Below are 26,500 nucleotides of genomic sequence, written 5' to 3' on the forward strand. Positions count from 1 at the left end.
CACACACACACACACACACACACACACACACACACACACACACACACACACACACACACACACACACGCCGGGGAACCGGTTGACATGTGCACTACCCTCTCTTTAACCATTGCTGTTCGGTTGTCAAGGCAGCAGCGGAACGTCGACCCCGAGCTCTGGTTAAACACATCGTTCTCTATGCTTACACAAGTGAGACACTTTGGACGGGTCACGACATGCTGATGCATGTAGGCACCACTTGGGACCCACAACCACGGGTGCATATGATACGCAAATGCAATACATGAGAAACACTTTATCATCGATGGACAGGATTACTTCTTTGCATGATATAAATATATCTCTAATTAGATGTTATTATACATATTCGTGTATAGGAACGCGATGCATCGTAGCACTCTGACTAAACCACCCACAGGGATAATGACTTATTACAATTACAATAAATGACGTGATATTTGTATTTTTATTATCCAAAGATTATTGTCTCTCTTATGAGCAGGCCGTTCGGCGCTTTGCCAGATAACGATCGGCTGTTTAACCTTGAGGTTTTCCATCTCACTTTAAAGCGGAACCAAAGAGCCGAGCAGACGTTCCCCTTCTGTGACGGGAGACCTTCCGGTGGAGCGCTGCGCCCCATGCTAAAGCGCTCGTTGGTTTTAAAGACCTTTACGTTTGTGCGGACATTATCTGATGTACTTCAAACGCTTCTCTACGAGGATATCTGTTATTGATGGGCTTGAAGACAAGATATCACATCCCTTTCGGGTGTTATTCTGCCCTAGCATATACTTGTTAGCCGACCGCCGTCCACATGCGACTGTTACGTAATCATTAAACATGTCGGTATTAACATGATATTAACATGTTGTCATTCACCTGCGGAACCGCCGGCGATGATCTGGTGAGACGCCTCCCGGGCCAGACTCCGTGGCTTGGTGGTCGTCATGTTCCGATGTATCTACTGCACAGAACAGAAAACCTCGTTTATCACCAGTGGAGCGCAGAATAACCTGACTTGTACTCCGACAACTCCGGAGGAAACAATCGCAAAACTGCACCTTCTGTTGCTGTTTGAAGACGTGCGATTCCTTTCCGAAGTCGTTATTAAAAGGTCTTTATCTCTTGTTTCTTCTCCTGCATAGAGCGTAGCAGCGATATCTGTCCGACAGGAGATAGGAGACCAGGTGCTAGGAGACCAGAGCTAGGAGCTAGGCGGCAAGGCTCCTGTATGGTCCTAATTACCCAAAGCTTTTACTACTGCTGCTTGAATTTACTAACGCATTCCTCCGACCAAGAATGATGCAACGCTGAAAGTAACACAATGATCAACAGTCTGCATGCGTAGGATTAAAACACAATGGAGAGATTCAATAGCTCTTAAATTATACACCTTGATAGACCCGAAGTAGACCAAACTAGCTCTGTACCTGGCATGCATCCACTGTAGTTAAATAGATTAAGGTTATAAAAGCATTTGTAGCATTGCATCAGGGGCTTTGACTTGAATTGTATAGGGCCATAATGCAGGTTAATGGTAGAGATCAGTTTTTAAACGGTCTTGAGGTTAAATAATGGATTAAGATCGCACATTGGCAAACAGTTAAAACTTGTTCCATGCCGAGTACACATAAACTGTTACGTCCAAGTAAAAAAGTGTGTAAAAAAAGATTTATTTATCTATTTGCTTGCTTGCAGATAACACAGACGATTACAATATTTAGCCAAACAATGGCCTACATCTTCATTGGCCGATACCCAATAATGTGTTGGCAACACTGCATTGGAATCCTGCCAACATCGAGGTTGATTCATAGTCCTCTGCGTCCGTATAGTTCCCCGGGTACTCTGGACCAGACCTCGTCTTTTCCTCAATGTTTTTTAATAAAAAATATATAACTTTTGGAGCAATGAGCAATTAAGGCCCCGGTAAGTCAGCACTGAGCCCTAAAATGAGCAGCTCGGTTTATACAAGAGGCTCTGGAACGAGGAGGCTGTGGACAAGCCTTTTAAACGAGCGATTTACAGCGCGCCATTGGCAGCAGAACGCCATTACTGTGACCCCTCTGGAAGCGGAGAGCAAATCAATGCCCAGAGCAGCGGCGTGGTCCTCCAGACAGAACAGGCACATCAACGGGCTACCGTAAACAGGCCACAGCCATCAGCACGCCACAGCCATCAGCACGCCACAGCCATCAGCGCGCGGCTCTGGAGGAGCTGGAGGGATTGGGGGGTTAGCGGGCTGAACGGCCAGAGAGCCGGTTCATCATACGAGTTCATCACAGCTGTAAAGGACAGCTGGCCTGGTGGTGACGCCAGTGGAGGAGCTCAGCTCAACAGGTATCTTCAGAACGTATTGCTGCAGGGTCTGGTTTGAAGCTCCAGGTTTACGTCGAAGCGAGAGCGCGTAAATAACCAGACCCTTTCCACATGATTTATACTTTATTGGGAACCATTGAGATCGGGGATATATGAGGCAGCCCTGCGCATTGTGCAGGTTTTTGGCAACTTCCCATTCATAAAAATCAGACCGTGCTGAAGTTGAAAGGGCAGACCAAATTACCCCCAAATACTGCACTTAGCAATAGAAAAGGCAATCCTTATAACAAAGCCAACTTTAGTCCTGGATTTTCCAGTTCTTTGGCTAACTGTATATTTCGATAGTTTGAGGAAGAGATTTAAAGAGATACAGTAAAACACTGGTTGATGTATCTTTAACATTCTCTGTGAATATGAGGTCTCTGGCTATCCTTGCTATCCATCAGTTATGAAGGCCAGACTAATTTAATTCAAACTTTGGTCTCCATAATGAATTGGTCATTAACTCATTATGGAGACCTATTCAACAAGGTGTACAATGCAGTAGAAAAGCAGAACAGCATCCACCAAACTAAACCCGACTGATGATCCTACCCATTTTATTTTATTGATCAAAAACATACAACATACAGACCAACAGTCCTCATTCAGCCGTCCGGACTCGTGCACCTGATGCGTACTGGGGTTGTTCGTACACATGCCCCGATCCTCACTCACTCTGTAGCACAAGACAGTCAAAGTTCTGTATTATTTCAAAAGATTAAAACAAATGATGGCAATCGTAATAAATAACTTATTAGACAGTGGTTTGATCCAAAAACAGTTTAAGTCATTCAAACATAATTTCCCGCTCATCCTAATGTTCCTGTATCATTTTTTAATTTTAAACGCTGTACCTTGACAGGCAAGTGTATGATTCTCTTTTTAAACAAACTATAATAAAAACAGGAATATTGTCATTGTAAAGAATGCTAAATGTGGATGCTGATATGTCTCTCTTTGCTGTCGCATCTAGTTATTAGAATAACAGTTCTTGAATGCTAGAATCTATAGTATCTGTAGCTTAGAAAAGTAAACAATCACCACACTCAAGACAAAAATGACAAACATCTTGTCATTATCTTAAGTATGTTTGAATGTTCTGGTAAACATTAAGTAAATCTGGCATAAAGAGCTTAAGCTCTTTATAGAACTGACAGTATTTAGATTCTCCCCAGCATTTCACTGGGTAAAAAAACATTGTTTAAAAAGGACTTGGACAGTCCAAACATATGGCCTGTACTTCTCAACAGACGAAAAATATCTCAAGTTTTATGGAAACAAAAAAACATTGATTTATAGTACCACTAAGTTTATAGTCTAGACTGAGTACTTACAACCGCGAGTTGGTACAACTTATCATTGTACTTTCATGGATTGCACTAATTTGAAGATGATAAAAAAAAAAGCCAGTTAACACATACTATTGATCACGTCAAGAGGAATCCTATTCACCGGTCCCTTTCTGAACAGATGTAGAACCTGTTTCCTGGGGAAACAGGTTCTCATCTTGACGAGGCCAAAATTAGATGAAAAGTACGTCTGGGGAAACCCTGCTCCGTCCCGGGCCACCCCTTTGTTCTATTCTTAAACCAAATCACCTCGGTTCAGAAGCAAAAGAGAGGAGACAGTGATCCACCCTTCTGCTTCATCGCCGAAAATAAAAATAAATACAGTCCTCATTGGGCCGTATCCAAGTTAGGAACTCTTCATACGTACCGTTGACATCGTTTACATACGTTGAAACTACATAAAGTCCTACAGGGGGGCTCCTGTCCTGTCCTGGGGTTGAGGGGGGGCTCCTGTCCTGTCCCGGGGTCGGAGGGGGGGGGCTCCTGTCCTGTCCTGGGGTTGGGGGGGGGGGGGGCTCCTGTCCTGTCCTGGGGGGGGGGGGGGGGGGGGCTCCTGTCCCGTCCTGGGGGGGGGGGGGGGGGGGGGCTCCTGTCCCGTCCTGGGGTCGGGGGGGGGGGGGGGCTCCTGTCCTGTCCCGGGGTCGGAGGGGGGGGGCTCCTGTCCTGTCCCGGGGTCGGGGGGGGGGGCTCCTGTCCTGTCCCGGGGTCGGGGGGGGGGGGCTCCTGTCCTGTCCTGGGGTCGGGGGGGGGGGGCTCCTGTCCTGTCCCGGGGTCGGGGGGGGGGGGCTCCTGTCCTGTCCTGGGGTCGGGGGGGGGGGGCTCCTGTCCTGTCCCGGGGTCGGGGGGGGGGGGGGCTCCTGTCCTGTCCGGGGGTCGGGGGGGGGGGGCTCCTGTCCTGTCCGGGGGTCGGAGGGGGGGGGGCTCCTGTCCTGTCCTGGGGTTGGGGGGGGGGCTCCTGTCCTGTCCGGGGGTCGGAGGGGGGGGGGCTCCTGTCCCGTCCTGGGGTTGGGGGGGGGGTTGTCTGGGCCGGGGGGGGGGGGGGCTTCACAGTAGCGTGGGGCTCTTGGTGGTGTAGGTCATGCAGGGGAAGTGTCGGCTGTCCCCGCCCCACTGGGGGCCCGTGGGGGCGGGGGGGCCGGGGGGGGGGCCCCCGGGGCTCCAGTGGTTGATGTAGCTGGCCATGAGCAGAGTCAACTCCAAGATCTGATGACAGAGCAGAGGGGGGGGGGGGGCTGGAGTTAATGGTTCCACCGGTTACGATACGAGCGGGGGTTTATTTGACACCGCCCGGAGGAGCTTTATTACGAACCGTGCGGCCGTGAAAGCGCCTCGAAACCAAACCGAACGAGGCTTATTAGCGCGGCCGCCGGCGGTAACGAGACGCGGCCGCTGGGGCGTCGGGACGCCGAGCCGCTCGGCTCATTAGCGCTCGGAAGCATATCCTGTGACACGCGAGTGGAGATGGAGCTGACGCTACACCCCCTCTTCTGTCCTCACCCCTCCCGCTCTGACCTACATGCCCATCGACGACCGGCCGGGGACTACAGCTGGACGACGGCCACGTGGGCTGAAGCTGCTCCTTTTACTGTACGGTAGACGGTACGCATTCAAAGGTGACGGTCCACGAAACTATAAGCAAATAAACTAAACTGAACTCTGCCCCCCCCCCCCCCTCCACACCAGCACTATTTGACCACTAATGGCGCGTTTCCACTGCAGGGTGCTGAATGGATCGGATCGCAAAGGTGCGGGTCGGGTCGCGTTTCCACCGCCAAAAGTGGGCGTGACCCGGACTTTGCCGTACCCGTTCCGGCCCCATTCTCGGGACTCGTCCGTTGGGGTACCGCAAACGAGACGAGACGCCTGAAAGGGTCCCGGGAAATTCTAGCTACACACCCCCTCCGTTGATTGGTCGACAGAATCGTCACTTCCGGGTGACGCGGGGATAAAAACAAACGAACAGTAGCCTCGAGGTATTATTCTTTACAATTAACATGTCGCGTAAAACGCTTGCTTGGGCGAACAAGGAGGTGGAGACGTTCGTCTGCATTCTTGGGGAGGAAGACGTTGTATACGATGTTTACGTAGCTGCCGCGGCGATCGACATCCGGCCTACCACAAAGGGTACTGTCGGCGGTGGAAACGCGACCTCGGAACGGAGCTGGGCTATACCACCCCCTCCCTACCGCACCTTTGCGATCCGATCCGTTCCGCACCCTGCAGTGGAAACGCGGCATAAGGAACCACAGACGTCCTCTCTGACCGCTGTTTTTTTCCAGTGAGGAGCATCCATGTTGTAACTCTTTCTATGATAGTACTATGTTGTACATCTTATTTTATAGTTAATATTTTTTAGTTAGTTGTACGTCTGAAACTATGTGGTAGACTGCCTTCACCAACATTGGCCTGTAGGGCACCCCTAAGAATTTAATATTTTTTTTACCATAATCAAATCAGACTACAAGGGCCGGCAGACAGAAACCTCTGGCTCCACATCTGCACGGACAGGAGGGGGGAGTAGGTCGGGCTCACCTTGGGCTTGGCCAGGGAGAACACCAGCTTCTCCACGCTCTTCTTGGGCACGCCTGGCTCCCTCTGCTGGCTCACCACCGCCATGAAGTCGTCACGGTAACCGCCGAAGGTAATGACAGACTGGTAGGGGTAGGTGGCCAGCGTGTGCTGCCGAAGGAAAGGAAAATAAAGGACGATAAGAAGAAGAAAAATACGGTGTAACAAAAGGCATAAACTACATTTAAACGACACATGCGTATGTTTTATCCGCTCAGCCTGTAATCGAACATGACAGACTTGGGAAGTTTGGTTTTTGGTCTTTCAACGTTTCTTTCAACTGGAGAGAACAAATTGAGTGTGAAGATGTGTACATAATTTCCCCTGATTTATGGTGACGGTTCCCCTAAGAATTACTGGGAAGACATAAACAGGGCCTTCCCCAAACTAAGGAAAAATACGGGGCCGGCAAAAATGATAGAGCTGGATTTTGTTTGTGTTGTGGCAGAATCCCTGTGAGGGCCGTCCAATCAGAGGGCGGAGATTTTGGCTTCTTCTCTGTGGTTCTTTCTGGTCTCCAAAGAAAGGAAAACTATTTCAGAGCTGAACTTCCACATACCTCTGTAGATGTGGCTTAGAAACCAACCATCCCAGAATCCCAGACCTCCACTCCACGCTTATAGTCCACATTTTTTTTAATCAAATGAAAGAACGTCAAATCTTTTTTAAACAAAAAAAGAAGCTGCTAAAAGAAGAATATAAAAAAAGGTTATATGATGAAAAGCGGGTTTATTCCAGTTTAAACGCCAGACCAACTGATACGGCTGGTGACATAACGATATCTCCTCTGGTGAACCCAGCTCACCATGGTGTGGTCCAACACGAAGAGGCCGTCCTCGCTCACCGCCAGCCAGGCCTCGCTCTGCTCCGCTGGTGACGGGGGCACGGGCTGCACACACAGAGCTCAGCACCGTCAGGGTGAGGCCATGGGGAGGGAGGCACCATACCCAGGTGGATGCCCACAGGTAAAATAACAAGGGCGCTTTTGTTACTAAGTCCCCCCCATGTGCCAGGGAGACAAATAAATCCTTATTCTAAAATAAGAACTTTAAAAGTCTTTCAAACCTTTATCACACTATATTTGAACCCACACAAATTAAATCATACGCATTTATGAAACAACCTTCAATATACCCTTCTTCAAGATGACAAAATATTTTGTCACATTAAAAACTGATGAGACAACAGATTACGTTGGCTGCTGCACTCGGTTCATTTCCTTTAATTTGCAAATCGGCCGATGGTCGTCTACGAGGCGATGGCCGTCTACGAGGCGTCTACGAGGCGTCTACGAGCGATACATCGGTGCATCTCCATCCATAATAACAGGCAACAGCCGCTTCAGCATCATTCACAGTCAGAGAGACGAGGATGTTCAGGAATGTTTGACCTGCTTTTTTGTTTTAAAAAGACAATTATTTGTAGATGTACAATATCACTTTGAAGGAGAATGTTTGTCTCCCTAGTGACTTTTTTTCACGTTGCCCATTTGTTTATACAACTGAACATTTAGTATTTTAAATGTACGGTATTATATGTAATTTATCTATTTCAATTCTTAGAATGAAATCTCGAAGATGCAATGTCGTCTAAAAAACACAAAAGACAAACGCAAACACCTTCTCACATTTATATAAGATAACAACATTTCAACTCGTACCTTGGCGCTGAAGAGCTTTGCCCCGAACAGCGTCCACTTCCTGGCAACCGTGAGGTAGATCCGCACGCACTCGGACGCACTTCTGCCGCGCAGCATCGACCACTTAGCCGCGAGCCGCTCCGTCAACTCCCTGGGGAGAGAAGAGAGGGAACGGAAGGGACAGTTTTAAGGCGTGGCCCTTTTCATACACGAGGCAGACTCAAAGTGCTTCACATCGTCATACACTAAAATGAAATAATAAAATAAAGTAAAATAAGTATGAGAAAACAAAGGCAAAGAGGTGGAGGTTTGAAGATTGTGGTCTGCTGCTCGTTTTAAATACATTCATAAGAACAATTATTTCACATCCACCCCCAACATATCCCTAACATATCCCTAACATATCCCTAACATATCCCTAACATATCCCTAACATACCCCCAACATATCCCTAACATATCCCCAACATATCCCTAACATATCCCTAACATATCCCTAACATATCCCTAACATATCCCCAACATATCCCTAACACATCCCTAACACATCCCTAACATATCCCTAACATATCCCTAACATATCCCTAACATATCCCCAACATATCCCTAACATATCCCTAACATATCCCTTACATATCCCTTACATATCCCTAACATATCCCTAACATATCCCTAACATATCCCTAACATATCCCTAACATATCCCTAACATATCCCTAACATATCCCTAACATATCCCTAACATATCCCTAACACATCCCTAACATATCCCTAACATATCCCCAACATATCCCTTACACATCCCTAACATATCCCTAACATATCCCTAACATATCCCTAACATATCCCTAACATATCCCTAACACATCCCTAACATATCCCTAACATATCCCTAACATATCCCCAACATATCCCTTACACATCCCACACCGATTTAAGACATGAAGATTATACATTATACTGTGAAGATTACATGAAGATTATACATTATACTGTGAAGATTACATGAAGATTATACATTATACTGTGAATATTACATGAAGATTATACATTATACTGCGTGAAAAACCGATTGAGGCATGCTGTGAAACAAATCAAGCAATAAAGTAATATAATATATATATAATAATATAATAATATAAAGTAATAAAGTACGCCCAGCCCAGGGATAAGAACAATAAATATTTGATGAAATGAAAATGAATCAAAAAAAGTACATTTAGAACAGATTTCGTGTCATAAAAATGCATCAGAGAAAAGATATTTGAAACGTTCTCTCTCAAAGTTTACTCTGTTTAGAAACGCCAGTAAACAATGCAGACCAACATCTGCCATGGTGTGTGTGCGTGTGCGTGTGTGTGTGTGTGTGTGTGTGTGTGTACCGGAGCTGGTCTGAGGTGCAGTCCTGCTTGTAGCGCTTGGGGTAGAATCGCTCCATGATCTGCAGCAGAACCAGCTGGGCCTTGGAGGAGGGGGGGCCGGGTGTGACGGGGGAGGAGGGGGAGGAGGGGGAGGAGGAGGGGGGCGTGGGTCGCTCCAGGTCCCCATGCTCGACCTGAAGAAAAAAAAAAAAAGCAAATCAATTTGGATATTAGCCCTCGGTTTTTCTTAACCTATCAGTGCCCGTAACCTGAGTCCCGCCCCGTTACGGACCTGAGCCATGAGCGCGGCCACCTCCAGCGCCAGCTCCTTGCTGACGGGGAAGTGTCCGCCCTGCACCTCGTCGTTCACCTGGTAGGCCAGCAGGAGGCGCTCTCGCTCCGTCTCGCCCTTGGCATGAGCTCGGAAACACAGCCTGCCGGCACGGACACGTTAGTGGAGTTAAGAAATGAAGCCTTCTGTTTAGGTAACCATTCCATAATCAAATCTAATCATATCAATGCATTGTGTGTGTTATTATGGGATGTTGAATGTAAAGATTCCCAGCTTGAAGGAAAAATACCTAAGTTTCTAACTGTAGACTGCTCATTTTATTTATTAATCACATTCTAATTTAGTAGAAAGAAAGTAAGTTGTTAGAGCTTAGAGAACAACGCGTGTTGTGAAACCTTCTTGTAATTTGCTTTGAGGTAAAGAGTTTAAATCCCACCTTGGGTATTTGTTTAAGTCCTCACCTGCTCTTGTACGTCAGACGAACGATTCTCGTCCCCTCGTATTTCCCAGGATGCAGTTCTTTCAGGGCCTGCTCCCATTTGGAGATGACATCACAGATCTACACAACAGCACGGAAAATAACTTTGTGATTAATTCCCCAGAGTACGACAAAAGTCGGCCCGTTGTATTTGTAGAGCAGCCCTAAGTCTGTCTCAAAGGTCTTCTCCATATTACACTGTTAAACTATTAAACTGGCATTACCCTCTCTGCTAAAAGGAGAAATAGTCATGGTGAACGAACTCTGCTGTCTAAACGCAAGTCTACTTGAGTTCCTGCGGTGGTGGTGCAGAGATGACTTGGAAGTTTAAATTACTTCAACTTTGCTTCGCCAGACACCGCAGCAACCGACCTAGAAACGTGCACGGTTTCAACTGCGTCTCGACTGAGTGGACCCCTCCACTGACCTGATGAGTCAGAGACTCTGAGTGGACAAAACACTTGACCCGGATGTGTTAGAGGCTCTGATTGGACCATACACCTGACTGGATGTGTCAGAGGCTCTGATTGGACCATACACCTGACTAGAGGTGTCAGAGGCTCTGATTGGACCATACACCTGACTGGATGTGTCAGAGGCGCTGATTGGACCATACACCTGACTGGATGTGTCAGAGGCTCTGATTGGACCATACACCTGACTAGAGGTGTCAGAGGCTCTGATTGGACCATACACCTGACTGGATGTGTCAGAGGCTCTGATTGGACCATACACCTGACTGGATGTGTTAGAGGCTCTGATTGGACCATACACCTGACTGGATGTGTTAGAGGCTCTGATTGGACAAAACACCTGGCTGGATGTGTTAGAGGCTCTGATTGGACCATACACCTGACTGGATGTGTTAGAGGCTGTGATTGGACCATACACCTGACTGGATGTGTTAGAGGCTCTGATTGGACCATAAACCTGACTGTAGGGGGGTCAGACCCCGGCCCTAGGTCTGGCCCTCACCTTGGCCGACGGCTGCAGGCAGTGCTCCAGGTCCTTCCCGGAGGGGTCGTCGGTGAAGAGGGCGAAGCCGGAGAGCTGGGTCTTCCTGAGGCCCACCCTCTGGTTCAGCGGGCCCAGGAACTCCTCCACCGTGGTGGAGCCGTCGAAGCCCACCACCTGCGGAGAGGCAGGGGCACCGGGGGTTATGGGGTGTGGGAGGGGGGGGGTGTAGCCTGGCTATTGCCAGACCAAGATCGACCGTAGATTGGCTGCTTGCTGTCGCTTCCCTGTGGTCACTGTATTAAACCAGCCGATAGCGCGATGTATCCACATTTTGTACTTTTTGTATAGTACATTTATTATTATATGAATAAAAAAACGGGCGATATCGGACAGGAAAGCAGGTTGGAGGAGAGAGTTCAATAACATTTAGCATAAACCCGCACAAGGGAATCAAAGCTACGTCGGTTAGCCTACATGGTTAGCACCCTCGCGGCGTTAGCCAAAGAGCCTTCCCATGCGACGCAATCCCGTCCACCCCTAGACTGGGTAGCCCCGCCCATTCTGCCGGCGGTCTGAGTTCGCCCTGCAAAGGGTCCGGAGAAGAGCAATACATTTCTTTCTGCTTCCGATACGTTTTTGCGGAAGCCAATCACCAAGCCAGCTTGGTGATTGGCTCCCGCAAAAACGTATCGGTACGTAACGTATCAAATCACCGGCAGAATGGGCGGGGCTACCTAGTCTAGTGGTGGTGACGATCAGTCCGATTGGTTGAGTGTGTCATGGACCACCTTTTTGCTTTGGTAAGGTTCAGCTTGACCCAGACTTGATGCACTAACCGTTAATACTTTTGAAAGGAAGTAATTTTTGTTATTGTGTTGTTTTGATTATTCACAATTGTACATATAGTGGGTATGATTTTTGGACTTCATGAACAGGTTGAGGCTTAGTATCCCGACCCGGTATCATGACCCACGTATACTGTGGTCGGACAGAGAGGGAGACGGTGAAAGAAAGAAACAGCACAAGAAAGGTACAAAGAAACAAGTTCCAGAAAATAACAGAAAATAAAAAGTGTGTGTGTGGTGACCCTTGACCCTCACCTGGTAGGTCTGGTAGGTCTGGTTGGTGACCCTTACCTGGTGTGTGTGTGTGGTGACCCGGCCTTGACCCTCACCTGGTAGGTCTGGTTGGTGACCCTTACCTGGTGTGTGTGTGTGTGTGTGTGTGTGTGTGTGTGTGTGTGTGTGTGTGTGTGTGTGTGTGTGTGTGTGTGTGTGTGTGTGTGTAGTGACCCTCGACCCTCACCTGGTAGGATTGTGTGTGTGTGTGTGTGTGGTGACCCCTGACCCTCACCTGGTAGGCCTGGTTGCTGAAGTGCACGGGCAGGCTGAAGGGCAGCGAGTGGTGGTAGGGGTTCCTCAGCAGGATGGACACGATCTCCATGCGGGAGGGCTTGGCCTCGCGTTCCCCGCTGCTCAGCGTGCGCTCCAGAGACCGCTGGCAGTACACGGCGTACTTCCCCACCTCGCTCCTGCAGGGGGCGCCAGAGTCCCGGGGGGGGGGGGGGTTAGGACGGAGGGGGCGCTACTCTGTCTGATATCGGTAGGGCCGTGAGTCTGAGGAGTTACCGGTTCTCTCTTAACTCCACTGGTTCCAAACAGACACGAATACATAAAGCCAGAGGTATGCCAAGATGATTTACAGTTCTATTTGTTCACGTACATATAAGGATAAACGTTATGGACACACACACGCACGCACGCACACGCACACACACACACACACTCCTCACTTGGGGTCAGCGTTGCGCTGTAGGTACTGCCTCAGGTACCACAGGAAGTGTTGTTGGGGAAGGAATAGAGCGACGCACAGAGAGAGCAGCTGCCAGCACTGCAGGGAGAGGGAGAGATGTGACATTAGAACCACAGTGACGGCCGGCTGAGGGTCGTACCTTAAGGGTTATGTCCTTTGTGTTAGCCAAGATGGATGCTTTTTCAGCTGAGCTTTTGTGAAGGATTTTCAAGCTTGCTATAAGGAACTGAAAGATGCCAAAGCATCTCATCCCCTTTGTTTTAACGGTTTGTCTTAACATCAGAAAAAACATGAACGAGTTCATTTTCTTCCATGTTTTCTGCGTAATGTTCTCAGAGACAAACCGTGTCAATGGAGTGCCACATCCCGACCACAACGAGTTCAGACTTTACATTATTGACACTTTATTCCATCATGAGTCTCACCGTCACTCACTGCTCTCTCGCAGAGCGCCTCTCTGTAGGGTTAGTAGGGTTAGGAGTGGTTTAACCGGCGTTAGGTCTGACCTGGTTAGGAGTGGTTTAACCGGAGTTAGGTCTGACCTGGTTAGGAGTGGTTTAACCGGCGTTAGGTCTGACCTGGTTAGGAGTGGTTTAACCGGCGTTAGGTCTGACCTGGTTAGGAGTGGTTTAACCGGAGTTAGGTCTGACCTGGTTAGGAGTGGTTTAACCGGCGTTAGGTCTGACCTGGTTAGGAGTGGTTTAACCGGAGTTAGGTCTGACCTGGTTAGGAGTAGCTTAACTGGCAGGTCTGACCTGGTTAGGAGTGGTTTAACCGGCGTTAGGTCTGACCTGGTTAGGAGTGGTTTAACCGGAGTTAGGTCTGACCTGGTTAGGAGTAGCTTAACTGGCAGGTCTGACCTGGTTAGGAGTGGTTTAACCGGCGTTAGGTCTGACCTGGTTAGGAGTGGTTTAACCGGCGTTAGGTCTGACCTGGTTATGAGTGGTTTAACCGGTGTTAGGTCTGACCTGGTTAGGGACTAGTTAACCGGCGTTAGCACTGACCTGCGTTAGGGACTAGTTAACCGGCGTGAGCACTGACCTGCGTCAGGGACTAGTTAACCGGCGTTAGGTCTGACCTGGTTAGGGGGTAGTTAACAGGCGTTAGGTCTGACCTGGTTAGGGGGTAGTTAACAGGCGTTAGGTCTGACCTGGTTAGGGGGTAGTTAACCGGCGTTAGGTCTGACCTGGTTAGGGGGTAGTTAACCGGCGTTAGGTCTGACCTGGTTAAGGGGTAGTTAACCGGCGTTAGGTCTGACCTGGTTAAGGGGTAGTTAACCGGCGTTAGGTCTGACCTGGTTAAGGGGTAGTTAACCGGCGTTAGGTCTGACCTGGTTAGGGGGTAGTTAACCGGCGTTAGGTCTGACCTGGTTAAGGGGTAGTTAACAGGCGTTAGGTCTGACCTGGTTAGGGGGTAGTTAACCGGCGTTAGGTCTGACCTGGTTAGGGGGTAGTTAACCGGCTTTAGGTCTGACCTGGTTAGGGGGTAGTTAACCGGCGTTAGGTCTGACCTGGTTAGGGGGTAGTTAACCGGCGTTAGGTCTGACCTGGTTAGGGACTAGTTAACCGGCGTTAGGTCTGACCTGGTTAGGGGGTAGTTAACCGGCGTTAGCTCTGACCTGGTTAGGGACTAGTTAACCGGCGTTAGCTCTGACCTGGTTAGGGACTAGTTAACCGGCGTTAGGTCTGACCTGGTTAGGGACTAGTTAACCGGCGTTAGGTCTGACCTGGTTAGGGGGTAGTTAACCGGCGTTAGGTCTGACCTGGTTAAGGGGTAGTTAACCGGCGTTAGGTCTGACCTGGTTAAGGGGTAGTTAACCGGCGTTAGGTCTGACCTGGTTAAGGGGTAGTTAACCGGCGTTAGCTCTGACCTGCGTCAGGGAGTAGTTGTTTGGCGTGCGGCGGTGCGTCTGCTTGATCAGCTGACAGTACATCTCGTTCTGGAGCTCCGGGTGGGTGAGGCACACCTGCAGTGCATTCTGGGCCAGCGAGGTGTGGTAGTCGATGGAAGGAGACTCCACCAGGACGTTGATGAAGAGTTGACAGGACTGGGGAGATAAGGGGGGGGGGGGCCTGTATTAAAGAGGATCCTGGAGCCAGTCGCCCGGGAGGTAGAGCGGGCTCACTTGCTCACCCGAACTCGCCCTGCGTGGTCGGCTCCGCTGTCGGTGTGTGAACGTGTGTATGAACTGTTGGAAGTTGCTTTGGATAAAAGGGTCTGCTAAAAGCGTCTGCTAGACGCCCATAAAGTAAAGGAATCATCTCCCAATCTCTCTAGTGCGCCAACGTCAGCTGGTACGCCTAGCACTGCAACCCAGGTTCAATCCTTTGTTCCAATGCTACTTGTCTTTTCTTCTCTGTTTCCAGATCCTGTTCCGTCCATAAGGGCACAAAATCCCATAAAAAATACCAAGTATTCTGCTGCAAACTTTTTCTGCTGCACACAAAACAATCGATTCAATGATCCTGACGTTCAGTACGCGTCCAGCAGCAGCAGGGGGCAGCAGATCCTCTCCTGACCAACAAGCCACGCAGTGCAGAAGAGATTTGTTATTCAATTTATCTTAAGTGGTACTTTGAAGCCGTCCAAATCCTTCCCAGAAAGATGCATTACACTGCAATTAGCACAAAGGACCAGTTTTTCCGTCTGGTTGTTTTTCAAAAAGGACAAAGAAAGCAAAATGCAAACCTCATTATTTCTGAAAAGCGATAACTCGAGGCGAGCGGAGACAAAGACGGCCTTTCTGAACGCTTCGGACTCATGAGAACAAAGTGGAGGGCTGCTTCAAAGCGCCGCCGCCGCCGCCGGGACTTGAAAAGACTGCCGGTTCCATTCCCTGGCTGCCTCTAAGTGTCTGTGTGGAGGGTTTCAGGGCTGGCAGGGCACAGAGAAAGCCCCACAGAGCCGAGCTCCGGGCCAGCGGAGCGGGGAGAGAGCTTAGATACGGAGCTGAAGAAAGGAAGAGGGGGACAGAGAAACTAGAGCCTCGGTTCAAGGTCAAGGTTCATCGTCTTCCTCTGATCATCTTCCATCCTTTATCCTCCCTCCTCCTCCCTTCTCCCCCCCCCCCACCAAAGCCTTGACCTCCCAAGTTACTTCCTCCATTAAACAAGGGGCGCCTCCTTTCACACGCCTAGTAAACCAGGGGGAGCGTTTAGCACCCGATCAGGGCTGATAATCAGCCCCCCCCTCCTCCTCTCCATCTCATCTCCCTCTCTCCCTCTCTCCTCTCCCTCTCCTCCTCTCCCACTCTCTCTCCCTCTCTCCCCCTCTCCCTCTCTCCCCCTCTCCCTCTCTCCCTCCACCACACGTTTTAATGAGCTGGGGGGGGGGCCCTCTGGGGTCCCCCCCCCAGAGTGTTTGATGTGTCCGAGGCCTCTGGAGGGCAGAGAGCATTCAACAGAGCCTCAGTCAGAGGCAGAGACAGTGAGTGAGTGAGTGAGTGAGTGAGTGAGTGATACAGTGAGTGAGTGAGTGAGTGAGTGAGTGAGTGAGTGAGTGAGTGAGTGAGTGAGTGAGTGAGTGAGTGACAGAGAGTAAGTGTGTGATAGAGTGAGTGTGTGAGAGACAGAGTGTGTCAGAGAGTGAGTGAGTGAGTGAGACAGTGAGTGAGTGAGAGAGGCATAGACAGAGATAGTGTCTGAGAGTGAGTGAGTGAGTGAGTGAGTGAGTGAGTGAGTGAGTGAGTGAGTGAGTGAGTGAGAGAAAGAGGCAGAGACAGAGTGTGAGATAGAGAGAGAGAGACAGACAGACAGACACAGAAGCCAGAGTAGAGAGGGAGACCATGACTGCCCAGTGCTAGTGGCAATCGTTAACCTCTGACCTCTGGTTACCAGATCCTTTCCCACATGATTTATAGATCATAGAGAGAGAGAGAGAGAGAGAGAGAGAGAGAGAGAGAGAGAGAGAGAGAGAGAGAGAGAGAGAGAGAGAGAGAGAGAGAGAGAGAGAGAGAGAGAGAGAGAGAGAGAGAGAGAGCGTCTGTGTGTGGAGGCAGGGGAGGCAGAGAGAGCGAGAGGGAGAGCGAGAGAGGGGATTGAAGGGGAGAGGGTGTTTGTAGCAAGGAATGAAGACTGAGTAGGAAGGGTTGAAGTCGAGAGGGGAGTTTGTAGTAGTAGGTAGTGTGTAGTAGTAGTAGTGTGTAGTAGTAGGTAGTGTGTAGTAGTAGTAGTGTGTAGTTGGAATGTGTAGTAGGAGTGTGTAGGTTGTAGTGTGTAGTAGGAATGTGTGGTTGGATTGAAGGGGAGTGTGTAGTAGGAGTGTGTGTAGGAGTGTGTGTAGGCGTTTGTAGGAGTGTGTGTAGATGGAGTGTGTAGTTGGAGTGTGTAGTTGGAGTGTGTTGTTGCAGTGTGCAGTAGGAGTGTGTAGTTGCAGTGTGCAGTAGGAGTGTGTAGTTGCAGTGTGCAGTAGGAGTGTGTAGTTGCTGCAGTGTGTAGTAGGAGTGTGTAGTTGCAGTGTGTAGTAGGAGTGTGTAGTTGCAGTGTGTAGTAGGAGTGTGTAGTTGCAGTGTGTAGTAGGAGTGTGTAGTTGCAGTGTGTAGTAGGCGTGTGTGTAACCTTGAAGAGCTTCAGGGCCTCAGTCTGGAGGGCGTCGGACGGCAGCGTGGTGAGAGAGCAGCGCAGACCCTCTTGAGAGCAGCACAGAACCACACTGCCCCACAGCACCGAGTCTGGGACACACACACACACACACACACACACACACACACACACACACACACACACACACACACACACACACACACACACACACACACACACACACACAGACAGATCTGGTTATACTGGAGTGACCCTGCATCTGAAAATCATTCCCCAGCAGATCAGTCATAAACAGCGTCTGCATTCTGGATTAGCATCCCAGATCAAAATAGCTAGGCTAAATGCTAACAGAAGGACCCTCGACTAGCCCTGCGGCGCATGTGTCGCCCTCAGATAACAACTTGACTCATTTACCAACGCAACCCACGCTACTTATGTCTGAACTATGAGGGTATACGGTTACAGTGGACGTCTAATTTAAGCACCGTGCCTACAAACCATGATAATCACAAAGTCGTTCTACGGGGCTCTTTTTAGTGCCTGGAAACAGATCTATAAACGCAGCTGTTGCTGGGACATGGAGAGGAGCTGACTCCCACTGCGGCTGGTCCGCTCATACCAGGGCTACTGGCTGTCGTTGAGGACTGATCCATGATGCTGGTACGATGCAGCGGGCACATTGAAACCTGTTCCTTAACCGCGGCTGTTAGGAGATCGGCTGATTACCTTAACGAGGTTAAAACCAGATGTCTCGGTGTGCGTGTAGAGACAGAGAGACAGTTAGAGAGAGAGAGAGACAGTTAGAGAGAGAGAGAGACAGAGACAGAGAGACAGAGACAGAGACAGAGAGACGGAGAGAGAGAGGGAGACAGAGCCAGAGAGAGAGAGAGAGAGAGAGAGAGAGAGAGCCAGAGAGAGAGAGAGAGAGAGAGAGAGAGAGAGCCAGAGAGAGAGAGGGAGACAGAGCCAGAGAGAGAGAGAGAGAGAGAGAGAGAGCCACAGAGAGAGAGAGAGAGCCAGAGAGCGAGAGCCAGAAAGCGAGAGCGAGAGAGCGAGAGAGAGAGAGAGGAACTGTGCCCACTGTAAAGAATACAGTGTGGTCGAGAGAAATTGCTAGTGGCTGGGTCTAGGTGAGCGAGCGATAGAGATGGAGGTCTGGACTCACCGGGGTCTCCCTCTGCGTCCAGTAGTTTTCCGATCACCTGCTCGTACTCCGTGCCCACCTTCAGGCCGGCGCCGCTGCCCGCCGCCACCGTCAGGTGGTACAGCCACGTGTCCTGGGGGGGGGGGGGACGACGACACGTGTGAGCCAGGGCAGAAGCTTTCACCCAGAGCCACAGTCAAAGACACGGGAGCAGCAAGTGGAGCCCAACCAAACAAAAACAGATCAGGATTACATTACTCTCTCACTGCTCTCACTGCTAGGTTTTGTAGAATTTACTTGCTGCCAGTTCTTTCTTTACATTTCTATATCATATTCATTCACCAACCCCACCACCACCACCTCCACCACCTCCTCCACCACCCCCACCACCACCACCCCCCCCCCCCCCCCTCCCCCACCACCACCACCACCACCTCCTCCACCTCCTCCACCTCCCCCCCCACCACCACCTCCCCCCCCCCTCCCCTGTACCTTCTCCTGCTTGGTGCCGATGAGCAGATAGGTGGGACTCTGCTCCCAGGGCTGGACCACCAGGGTGCAGTGGGAGGACAGGAACCCGCGGCCCCCCGTCCCCCGGGGGCCAGGGCCCCGGGCCCCCGCCTCGTAGTCCTCGTCGGAGTCGCAGGAGCGGTCCACCTCCTGGACCACCGCGTCCCGCACCCGCAGCTGGCCCAGGGGGAGCTGGGGGGGGGGGGGGGGGGGGTTAGTGGATGTGGTACAGATAGGAGGGGGCTTGGGTGACCCTCCCCGGAGTGATCTGAGGGGCAGATCAGTCCGGTGGTGCTCGAGCTGTTCCTCGTTCTCAGTGTCAGTGATTCCCGTTGTCGGGCAGAACGGCGCAACGGCTCTGATGTGTGAAGCTGGAGGCAGTCTAGTGGTTCGGCTGGTTGGTCACAGACCAAAGGTTCTGGGTTCAGAACCAGGACTCCAGCCCGATGCTGAACCCACTCACAGGTGAAACGTATCGACAAAAATGATTCAATAGTAAATAGCAGATATTATCTCTGGCGTGTGTTTCATTGTACAGTATGTTGGCGTATGACGGTCGTCAGCCCTGAGTGCCGGGGCGTGTTCGGCAGAGGGGGGCTTGTTCTATGAACCTTGTCGTCCTGGTTGCGGTAGTAGTAGAAGACCTTGCCGACCAGAGAGCACCACACCAGCTTGGAGTGTCCGTGTTTGACCTGAAACAGACGGGTCGACGCTAGCGGTTAGCTCCTAAATAGCTACGACATTAGCAACGATGCTACACAGGATAAATACAACTCAAGTAAAAGTCCTCTTTCCATTGAGGTAATAGACTTAAGTCTACAGAAATATACAAAGCCTCACTAGTAGGTTCACCGTTTACTTAAAGACAATCATTGGCTGCGTCGTAGCTCTGCGATGCGGGGAATGGGTGAACCCCGGCCAACTGACAAACAGATACTGACCCAATGGACCCCAACCGACCGGTGAGAGGCTCAACTAGATAATGATGGTACAATAAATAAATTAAATGTTTAAAATAAATAAATAAAGAGAGCGGGGATGACATTCATCATCGTCACCACAGCTATGCGTCAGTTAATCAGGGTCACAAGGTCATGGAGGTCATGGAGGTCACCAGCGCCAGGCCAGGACCCGACCTTCACATCCGGGGCCCCGAGGGGGGCGGGGCCATAGGGGGCGGGGCCTGAGGGGGCGGGACCCGGTCTTGAACCAGCTCAAAGCTGTCAGAGACCACACACCACACACACACGCACGCACGCACGCACGCACGCACGCACGCACGCACGCACGCACGCACGCACGCACGCACGCACGCACGCACGCACGCACGCACGCACGCACGCACGCACGCACGCACGCACGCACGCACGCACGCACGCACGCACGCACGCACGCACGCACGCACGCACGCACGCACGCACGCACGCACGCACGCACGCACGCACGCACGCACGCACGCACGCACGCACGCACGCACGCACGCACGCACGCACGCACGCACGCACGCACGCACGCACGCACGCACGCACGCACGCACGCACGCACGCACGCACGCACGCACGCACGCACGCACACACACACACCTTGGTGAGCCATCCCCTGGCGGCGGGCTTGGAGGCGGTCTCCACGGCGACGGGCCCGCTGGCCTGGACCTTCAGGACGTTCTGCAGCACGCGGATCCACTCCTCCAGGATGTTGGGCGAGTCGGCCGTCAGGAAGAACGTCTTCTTCTCCGTCACCAGCTGAGAACCAGGAGAACCCACAGTCTTCATCATCCTCATCGCCACCAGCACCACCTCCACCACCAACACCAACGCCATGACTACCACCACCACCACCACCACCGCCATGATCCCCCCCCGCCATCCCAGACATCACCACCACAACCTTCATCATCATCATCTTCATCACCACAACCCTCACCGTGGTCGTGTCTGAGCAGATCAGATCAGCTGTTTGGATAAACCCACAGAGAGACACAGAGACAGAGAGCGAGAGAGACATTCCAGGGCCTGATGTCATCTTAAGCCCTGGCGCTGGAATGCAGAGCTTCTTCACACACACACACACACACACACACACACACACACACACACACACACACACACACACACACACACACACACACACACACACACACACACACACACACACACACACACACACACACACACACACCTCCCCCGAGCAGTGGCATGGTGTGTGTTCCCTGCAGTATACTCGCTGCTCACCTCAGACGAACAAGAATCAAGCATCAAGCATTCACTCCAGGGGAAGCATGCAGAGGTCAAAGGTCAGCAGGTGACCGGGGGGGGGGGGGGCGTCAGCTCACCTGGAATGTCTGAGCTCCCTCTCCGCGGGCGATCCGACAGGAAGAGGTCAGCTCCATCTGGCCCTGGGGCTTCCGGATCACGTCGCTCTGAAGACAGACGCACACGCAGACACACACACACACACACACACACACACACACACACAAACACACTTATTATTTCAACTTAAACAGTTTAACCCATGTCTAGGCTATTCCCACGTATTTAATTTTTATTTCTACTCGTATTTTCATGAAAACGATCTGATATAAACCCTAACCAAGCCATGCCTGCTCGAAGAACACAGAGAGTGTGTGAGTGAGTGTGTGACAGACAAAGTGCGACAGAGAGTGTGACAGAGAGAGTGACAGAGAGAGTGCGACAGAGAGAGTGCGACAGAGAGAGTGCGACAGAGAGAGTGCGACAGAGAGAGTGCGACAGAGAGAGTGCGACAGAGAGAGTGCGACAGAAAGAGTGCGACAGAGAGAGTGACAGAGAGAGTGCGACAGAGAGAGTGCGACAGAAAGAGTGCGACAGAGAGAGTGACAGAGAGAGTGCGACAGAGAGAGTGCGACAGAGAGAGCGCGACAGAGAGTGCGACAGAGAGAGTGTGACAGAGAGAGCGCGACAGAGAGAGCGTGACAGAGAGAGTGCGACAGAGAGAGTGCGCGACAGAGAGAGCGTGACAGAGAGAGCGTGACAGAGAGAGCGCGACAGAGAGAGCGCGACAGAGAGAGTGCGACAGAGAGAGTGCGCGACAGAGAGTGCGCGACAGAGAGAGCGTGACAGAGAGAGCGCGACAGAGAGAGTGTGACAGAGAGAGTGCGACAGAGAGAGTGCGACAGAGAGAGTGCGCGACAGAGAGAGCGCGACAGAGAGAGCGTGACAGAGAGAGCGCGACAGAGAGAGTGTGAGAGTGCGTTTCTCACCGGGGACTTGTAGTAGAGGATCTCTCCGTTGCGGAGGATGAACCAGCGTCTCTTCCAGGCCTTGATCTGACTGCCCATCTTCAGGAGGTAGCCCGACTTCTCCAGCACCTCCTGCACCGTCACACGGTCCACAGACCATACCTCAACACCAGCGCTCCACCCTTCATCATCATCACCACCGTCACACGGTCCACAGACCATACCTCAACACCAGCGCTCCACCCTTCATCATCATCAACATCATCATCATAACCAGCTCCTCTCCGCTCTACCCCATCACTCATCTTCCTCTTGGTGCTCAACTTCTCCACTCTCCTCTTCCTCCCAACTTCAGTTTTCCTCACCTCTACTCCTCCAATCCATTCCTGTTTTTCTCCTCCTCTCCCCAGGTCTACTCACCGGGAGGCTGTTGCTCTCCCCCCCTCTCCTCCTCCTCCTCCTCCTCCCCTCCTCCCCCCTCCCCCCCTCCTCCTCCTCCTCCTTCCCCCCCCCCTCCTCCTCCTCCCCCCTCCCCCCCTCCTCCTCCTCCTCCTCCTCCTCCCCCCCCCCCCCCTCCTCCTCCTCCTCCTCCTCCTCCTCCTCCTCCCCCCCTCTCCTCCTCCTCCTCCCCCCCTCTCCTCCTCCTCCTCCTCCTCTCCTCCTCCTCCTCCTCTCCTCCTCCTCCTCCCCCCCCCCCCCTCCTCCCCCCTCCTCCTCCCTCCTCCCCCCAGCTCCACTCACCGGCCCGCTGCTGCTCCCGCAGGAGTAGGACGAGGTGCGCTGGACCTTGAGCTCGGGCTCAGAGTAGTCGCTGTCCAGGGAGTGGGCGTCAGGAGGGATGGCGTAGTCGCTCTCTGAGCCCACCGACGACATGGACACCCCTGGGGAGGGGGAGGGGGAGGGGGAGGGGGGAGGGGGGAGGGGGGAGGCAGAGGGTGAGGGAGGGGTGGGACAGAGGGTGAGGGAGGGGGAGGCAGAGGGTGAGGGAGGGGGAGGCAGAGGATGAGAGAGGGGTGAGGCAGAGGATGAGAGAGGGGTGAGGCAGAGGATGAGAGAGGGGTGAGGCAGAGGATGAGAGAGGGGTGAGGCAGAGGATGAGAGAGGGGTGAGGCAGAGGATGAGAGAGGGGTGAGGCAGAGGATGAGAGAGGGGTGAGGCAGAGGATGAGAGAGGGGTGAGGCAGAGGATGAGAGAGGGGGGAGGCAGAGGATGAGAGAGGGGTGAGGCAGAGGATGAGAGAGGGGGAGGCAGAGGATGAGAGAGGGGGAGGACAGAGGATGAGAGAGGGGGAGGCAGAGGATGAGAGAGGGGTGAGGCAGAGGATGAGAGAGGGGTGAGGCAGAGGATGAGAGAGGGGTGAGGCAGAGGATGAGAGAGGGGTGAGGCAGAGGATGAGAGAGGGGGAGGCAGAGGATGAGAGAGGGGGAGGCAGAGGATGAGAGAGGGGGAGGCAGAGGATGAGAAAGGGGGAGGCAGAGGATGAGAGAGGGGGAGGCAGAGGATGAGGGAGGGGTGAGGCAGAGGATGAGAGAGGGGGAGGCGGAGGATGAGAGAGGGGGAGGACAGAGGATGAGGGAGGACAGAGGATGAGGGAGGGGTGAGGCAGAGGATGAGAGAGGGGTGAGGCAGAGGATGAGAGAGGGGTGAGGCAGGACGCTGGGAGAGGGGGAGGCCAGGAGCCATCAGCCTCTGGTTAACCAGAGTTTACCAGCCTCTGGTTAACCAGCCTCTGGTTAACCAGAGGCTGGTTAACCAGAGGCTGGTTGACCAGAGGCTGGTTAACCAGAGGCTGGTCTGAGGTCACTGTGAGGCCCCGCCTCCAGTGTGAGGCCCCGCCTCCAGTGACTCCCTGCCTTTATAGAGCAGTGGGTGAAGTCCACCTCGGGTAACACAGAACAAACACACAGCTCTGTTGAACACCCATCCTCCATCTCCCGCCAAAAATATATAGTTCCTCAACACTGTCGCCAAGCAACGTATAAGTACCTCCCCCTTCCCATCAGTCCCTCCCCCCTCCCCATCAGTACCTCCCCCTCCCCCTCCCCATCAGTCCCCCCCCCCTCACCTCTCTTGGCGGCGCGCGGGCTTCCAGGGCCGCTGCCCTTGCGGTCGGGCCCCGGGGCCGAGGTCCTCAGGCTGGCCAGGGAGCCGCTGTCATCCTCCGAGCCCGAGTCCTCGTCGGCCAACGGGATGCTGCTGATCTGAGTGGCTTTCTGACGCACACACACACACACACACACACACACACACACACACACACACACACACACACACACACACACACACACACACACACACACACACACACACACACACACACACACACACACACACACACACACACACACACACACAAGACGTTAACATGTCGGCGGGAACCACGTGGCCGTGCCGCAACACACGTCCTGCAGGACAGTTATTGACACTCTTTGTCAAACTGTTCGTCAAAGTATTACTTTAGAAATTCATCTAAACAGGGAAACCCCTCCCCTCCATTGGTTCATGGTCCCAGAAGAGCTCTTTCAGTCAGGGCGTTTATCAGAAGCTTTCATCCAAGCGACTCACAATCACTCCATTCGTCAGAAGAAAGAGAAACAACAATATATCTCTGTCGGTACGGTAAGGATGTTCATAGAAGTGCCAAGCACTAACCATCACTAGGTTAACCCATTCCCCGTACACAACAGAGGCTGCTAGGATGAGATACTACAGAACTAACACTACTATTTGAAGTTGAATCGGGGTTCAAAGTTTTTTTTTTGTTTGCATTTGTTCTTACAGTGATTACAAAAAAGTGTCTGCAACAAAATCCAACTCCCCAATAGGCCGGAGCGTCCCTTTGGGGGGTGGAGCACTCACCCCCTTCAGCGTGGTGAACACCGGGACGTGGATGTTCTTGTAGATGAGGTGGGGGAACGGCCCTGAGGCAGGGCACTGGAGACCTGCCACACACACACACACACACACACACACACACACACACACACACACACACACACACACACACACACACACACACACACACACACACACACACACACACACACACACACACACACACACACTTATTATTTCCACTTAAACTGTTTACCACATGTCGAGGCTATTCCCACACATTTATTTTTTATTTCCACTCATCTTTTCATGAACACTATCTGATCTCCCCCCTAACCAAGCCGTGCCTGGTCGAGGCTTTGATCTTAAAACAGTCTCCGCCCCACACGTCTGCCGGAGGCGGAGCTAGAGGCCTGAGAACCATCTGACTGGTAGCGAGCGATGACATCATCATCCCCAACTAAAAGCCCCTGCTGTCTCTTGGCCCGGCAGACAGGAAACCCGATCCTTTAACCTCCTCCAATCATCAGGCAGGAGTCTGCAGGCAGCGCGCAGGCGGCGAGGCAGAAGACACGCTGGTAATTATACGGTGCCTTCACTCTTTCATCGCTGATTAAAAACCACCACCACCACCACCAACCCTCCCTCAGTCCTCTGCTGAGAACACACACACACACACACACACACACACACACACACACACACACACACAGTGCATCTGCCAAGGTGTGTGTGTGAAGCCCCGAAGGGAAAAGGAAGTGACATCAATAGGAAGAATGACAGACAGACAGGACCCACCGCAGTCAGTTAAGCATCAGGTGAATGACACAACACACGCACACACACACAAAAACCTGTGCAAACACAGACAACCCCACACACACACACACACACACACACACACACACACACACACACACACACACACACACACACACACACACACACACACACACACACACACACACACACACACACACACACACACACACACACACACACACACACACGCACACACACACACACACACAAAGACCAAAGATCAAACCATGGAAATGAACTGCCTGTGCCTGTAAGCCAGCAGCATTCTGTTCACAGGATTGCTCCATAACAGAGATCCGCCGGCCCGTCCACCCCTGATAAACGCTCACCTCTCCCAGCCCCCCTGGCCGCAGGCACGGCCTCCGATACCCTCATCCCTGACTTGGCCACGGCGTAGATACGACTCTCCTGCAGGGGGGGGGGTGATAGGTTACATAACGGCATGAACCACAGAGCGACACACCGCTGCTGTTTCTCACCAGCACCAGAAGAACAGAAATGGAAGCGGTCGCAGAGTGACATCACTGGAACATTCGCTATGCCAACGGATGATGCCGCTATGGTTCTGCCATCATCGCGCTCGCCAACGGACAAAACACTTTTAATATCTC

General features: G+C 52.0%; 1 protein-coding gene across 2 annotated transcripts in view; it reads right to left on the minus strand.

Moving 5' to 3' along the window:
* Positions 1 to 4,726: 4,726 nt before the first annotated feature.
* Positions 4,727 to 26,500, minus strand: part of plekhh1 (pleckstrin homology domain containing, family H (with MyTH4 domain) member 1) — a 41,139-nt gene continuing 19,365 nt past the window's right edge. For both annotated transcript variants that reach the window (XM_060052894.1, XM_060052895.1), the window contains exons 9-30: positions 26,219 to 26,297; positions 25,092 to 25,174; positions 24,298 to 24,445; positions 22,974 to 23,113; positions 22,254 to 22,364; positions 21,345 to 21,431; positions 20,596 to 20,754; positions 19,624 to 19,704; positions 18,995 to 19,204; positions 18,524 to 18,635; positions 17,374 to 17,486; positions 14,688 to 14,864; positions 12,798 to 12,895; positions 12,359 to 12,536; positions 11,024 to 11,179; positions 10,032 to 10,129; positions 9,571 to 9,712; positions 9,300 to 9,472; positions 7,940 to 8,069; positions 7,085 to 7,168; positions 6,244 to 6,390; positions 4,727 to 4,914 (exon numbers count right to left, since the gene is read on the minus strand). In XM_060052894.1, coding sequence (XP_059908877.1) covers positions 4,756 to 4,914; positions 6,244 to 6,390; positions 7,085 to 7,168; positions 7,940 to 8,069; positions 9,300 to 9,472; positions 9,571 to 9,712; positions 10,032 to 10,129; positions 11,024 to 11,179; positions 12,359 to 12,536; positions 12,798 to 12,895; positions 14,688 to 14,864; positions 17,374 to 17,486; positions 18,524 to 18,635; positions 18,995 to 19,204; positions 19,624 to 19,704; positions 20,596 to 20,754; positions 21,345 to 21,431; positions 22,254 to 22,364; positions 22,974 to 23,113; positions 24,298 to 24,445; positions 25,092 to 25,174; positions 26,219 to 26,297 — 2,865 coding nt within the window. In that variant the 3' untranslated portion in view covers positions 4,727 to 4,755. The remainder of the gene's footprint in view (positions 4,915 to 6,243; positions 6,391 to 7,084; positions 7,169 to 7,939; positions 8,070 to 9,299; positions 9,473 to 9,570; positions 9,713 to 10,031; positions 10,130 to 11,023; positions 11,180 to 12,358; positions 12,537 to 12,797; positions 12,896 to 14,687; positions 14,865 to 17,373; positions 17,487 to 18,523; positions 18,636 to 18,994; positions 19,205 to 19,623; positions 19,705 to 20,595; positions 20,755 to 21,344; positions 21,432 to 22,253; positions 22,365 to 22,973; positions 23,114 to 24,297; positions 24,446 to 25,091; positions 25,175 to 26,218; positions 26,298 to 26,500) is intronic.

The sequence above is a fragment of the Gadus macrocephalus genome, chromosome 5 (assembly GCF_031168955.1).
Source record: "Gadus macrocephalus chromosome 5, ASM3116895v1".
In the NCBI taxonomy this organism is placed as follows: domain Eukaryota; kingdom Metazoa; phylum Chordata; class Actinopteri; order Gadiformes; family Gadidae; genus Gadus; species Gadus macrocephalus.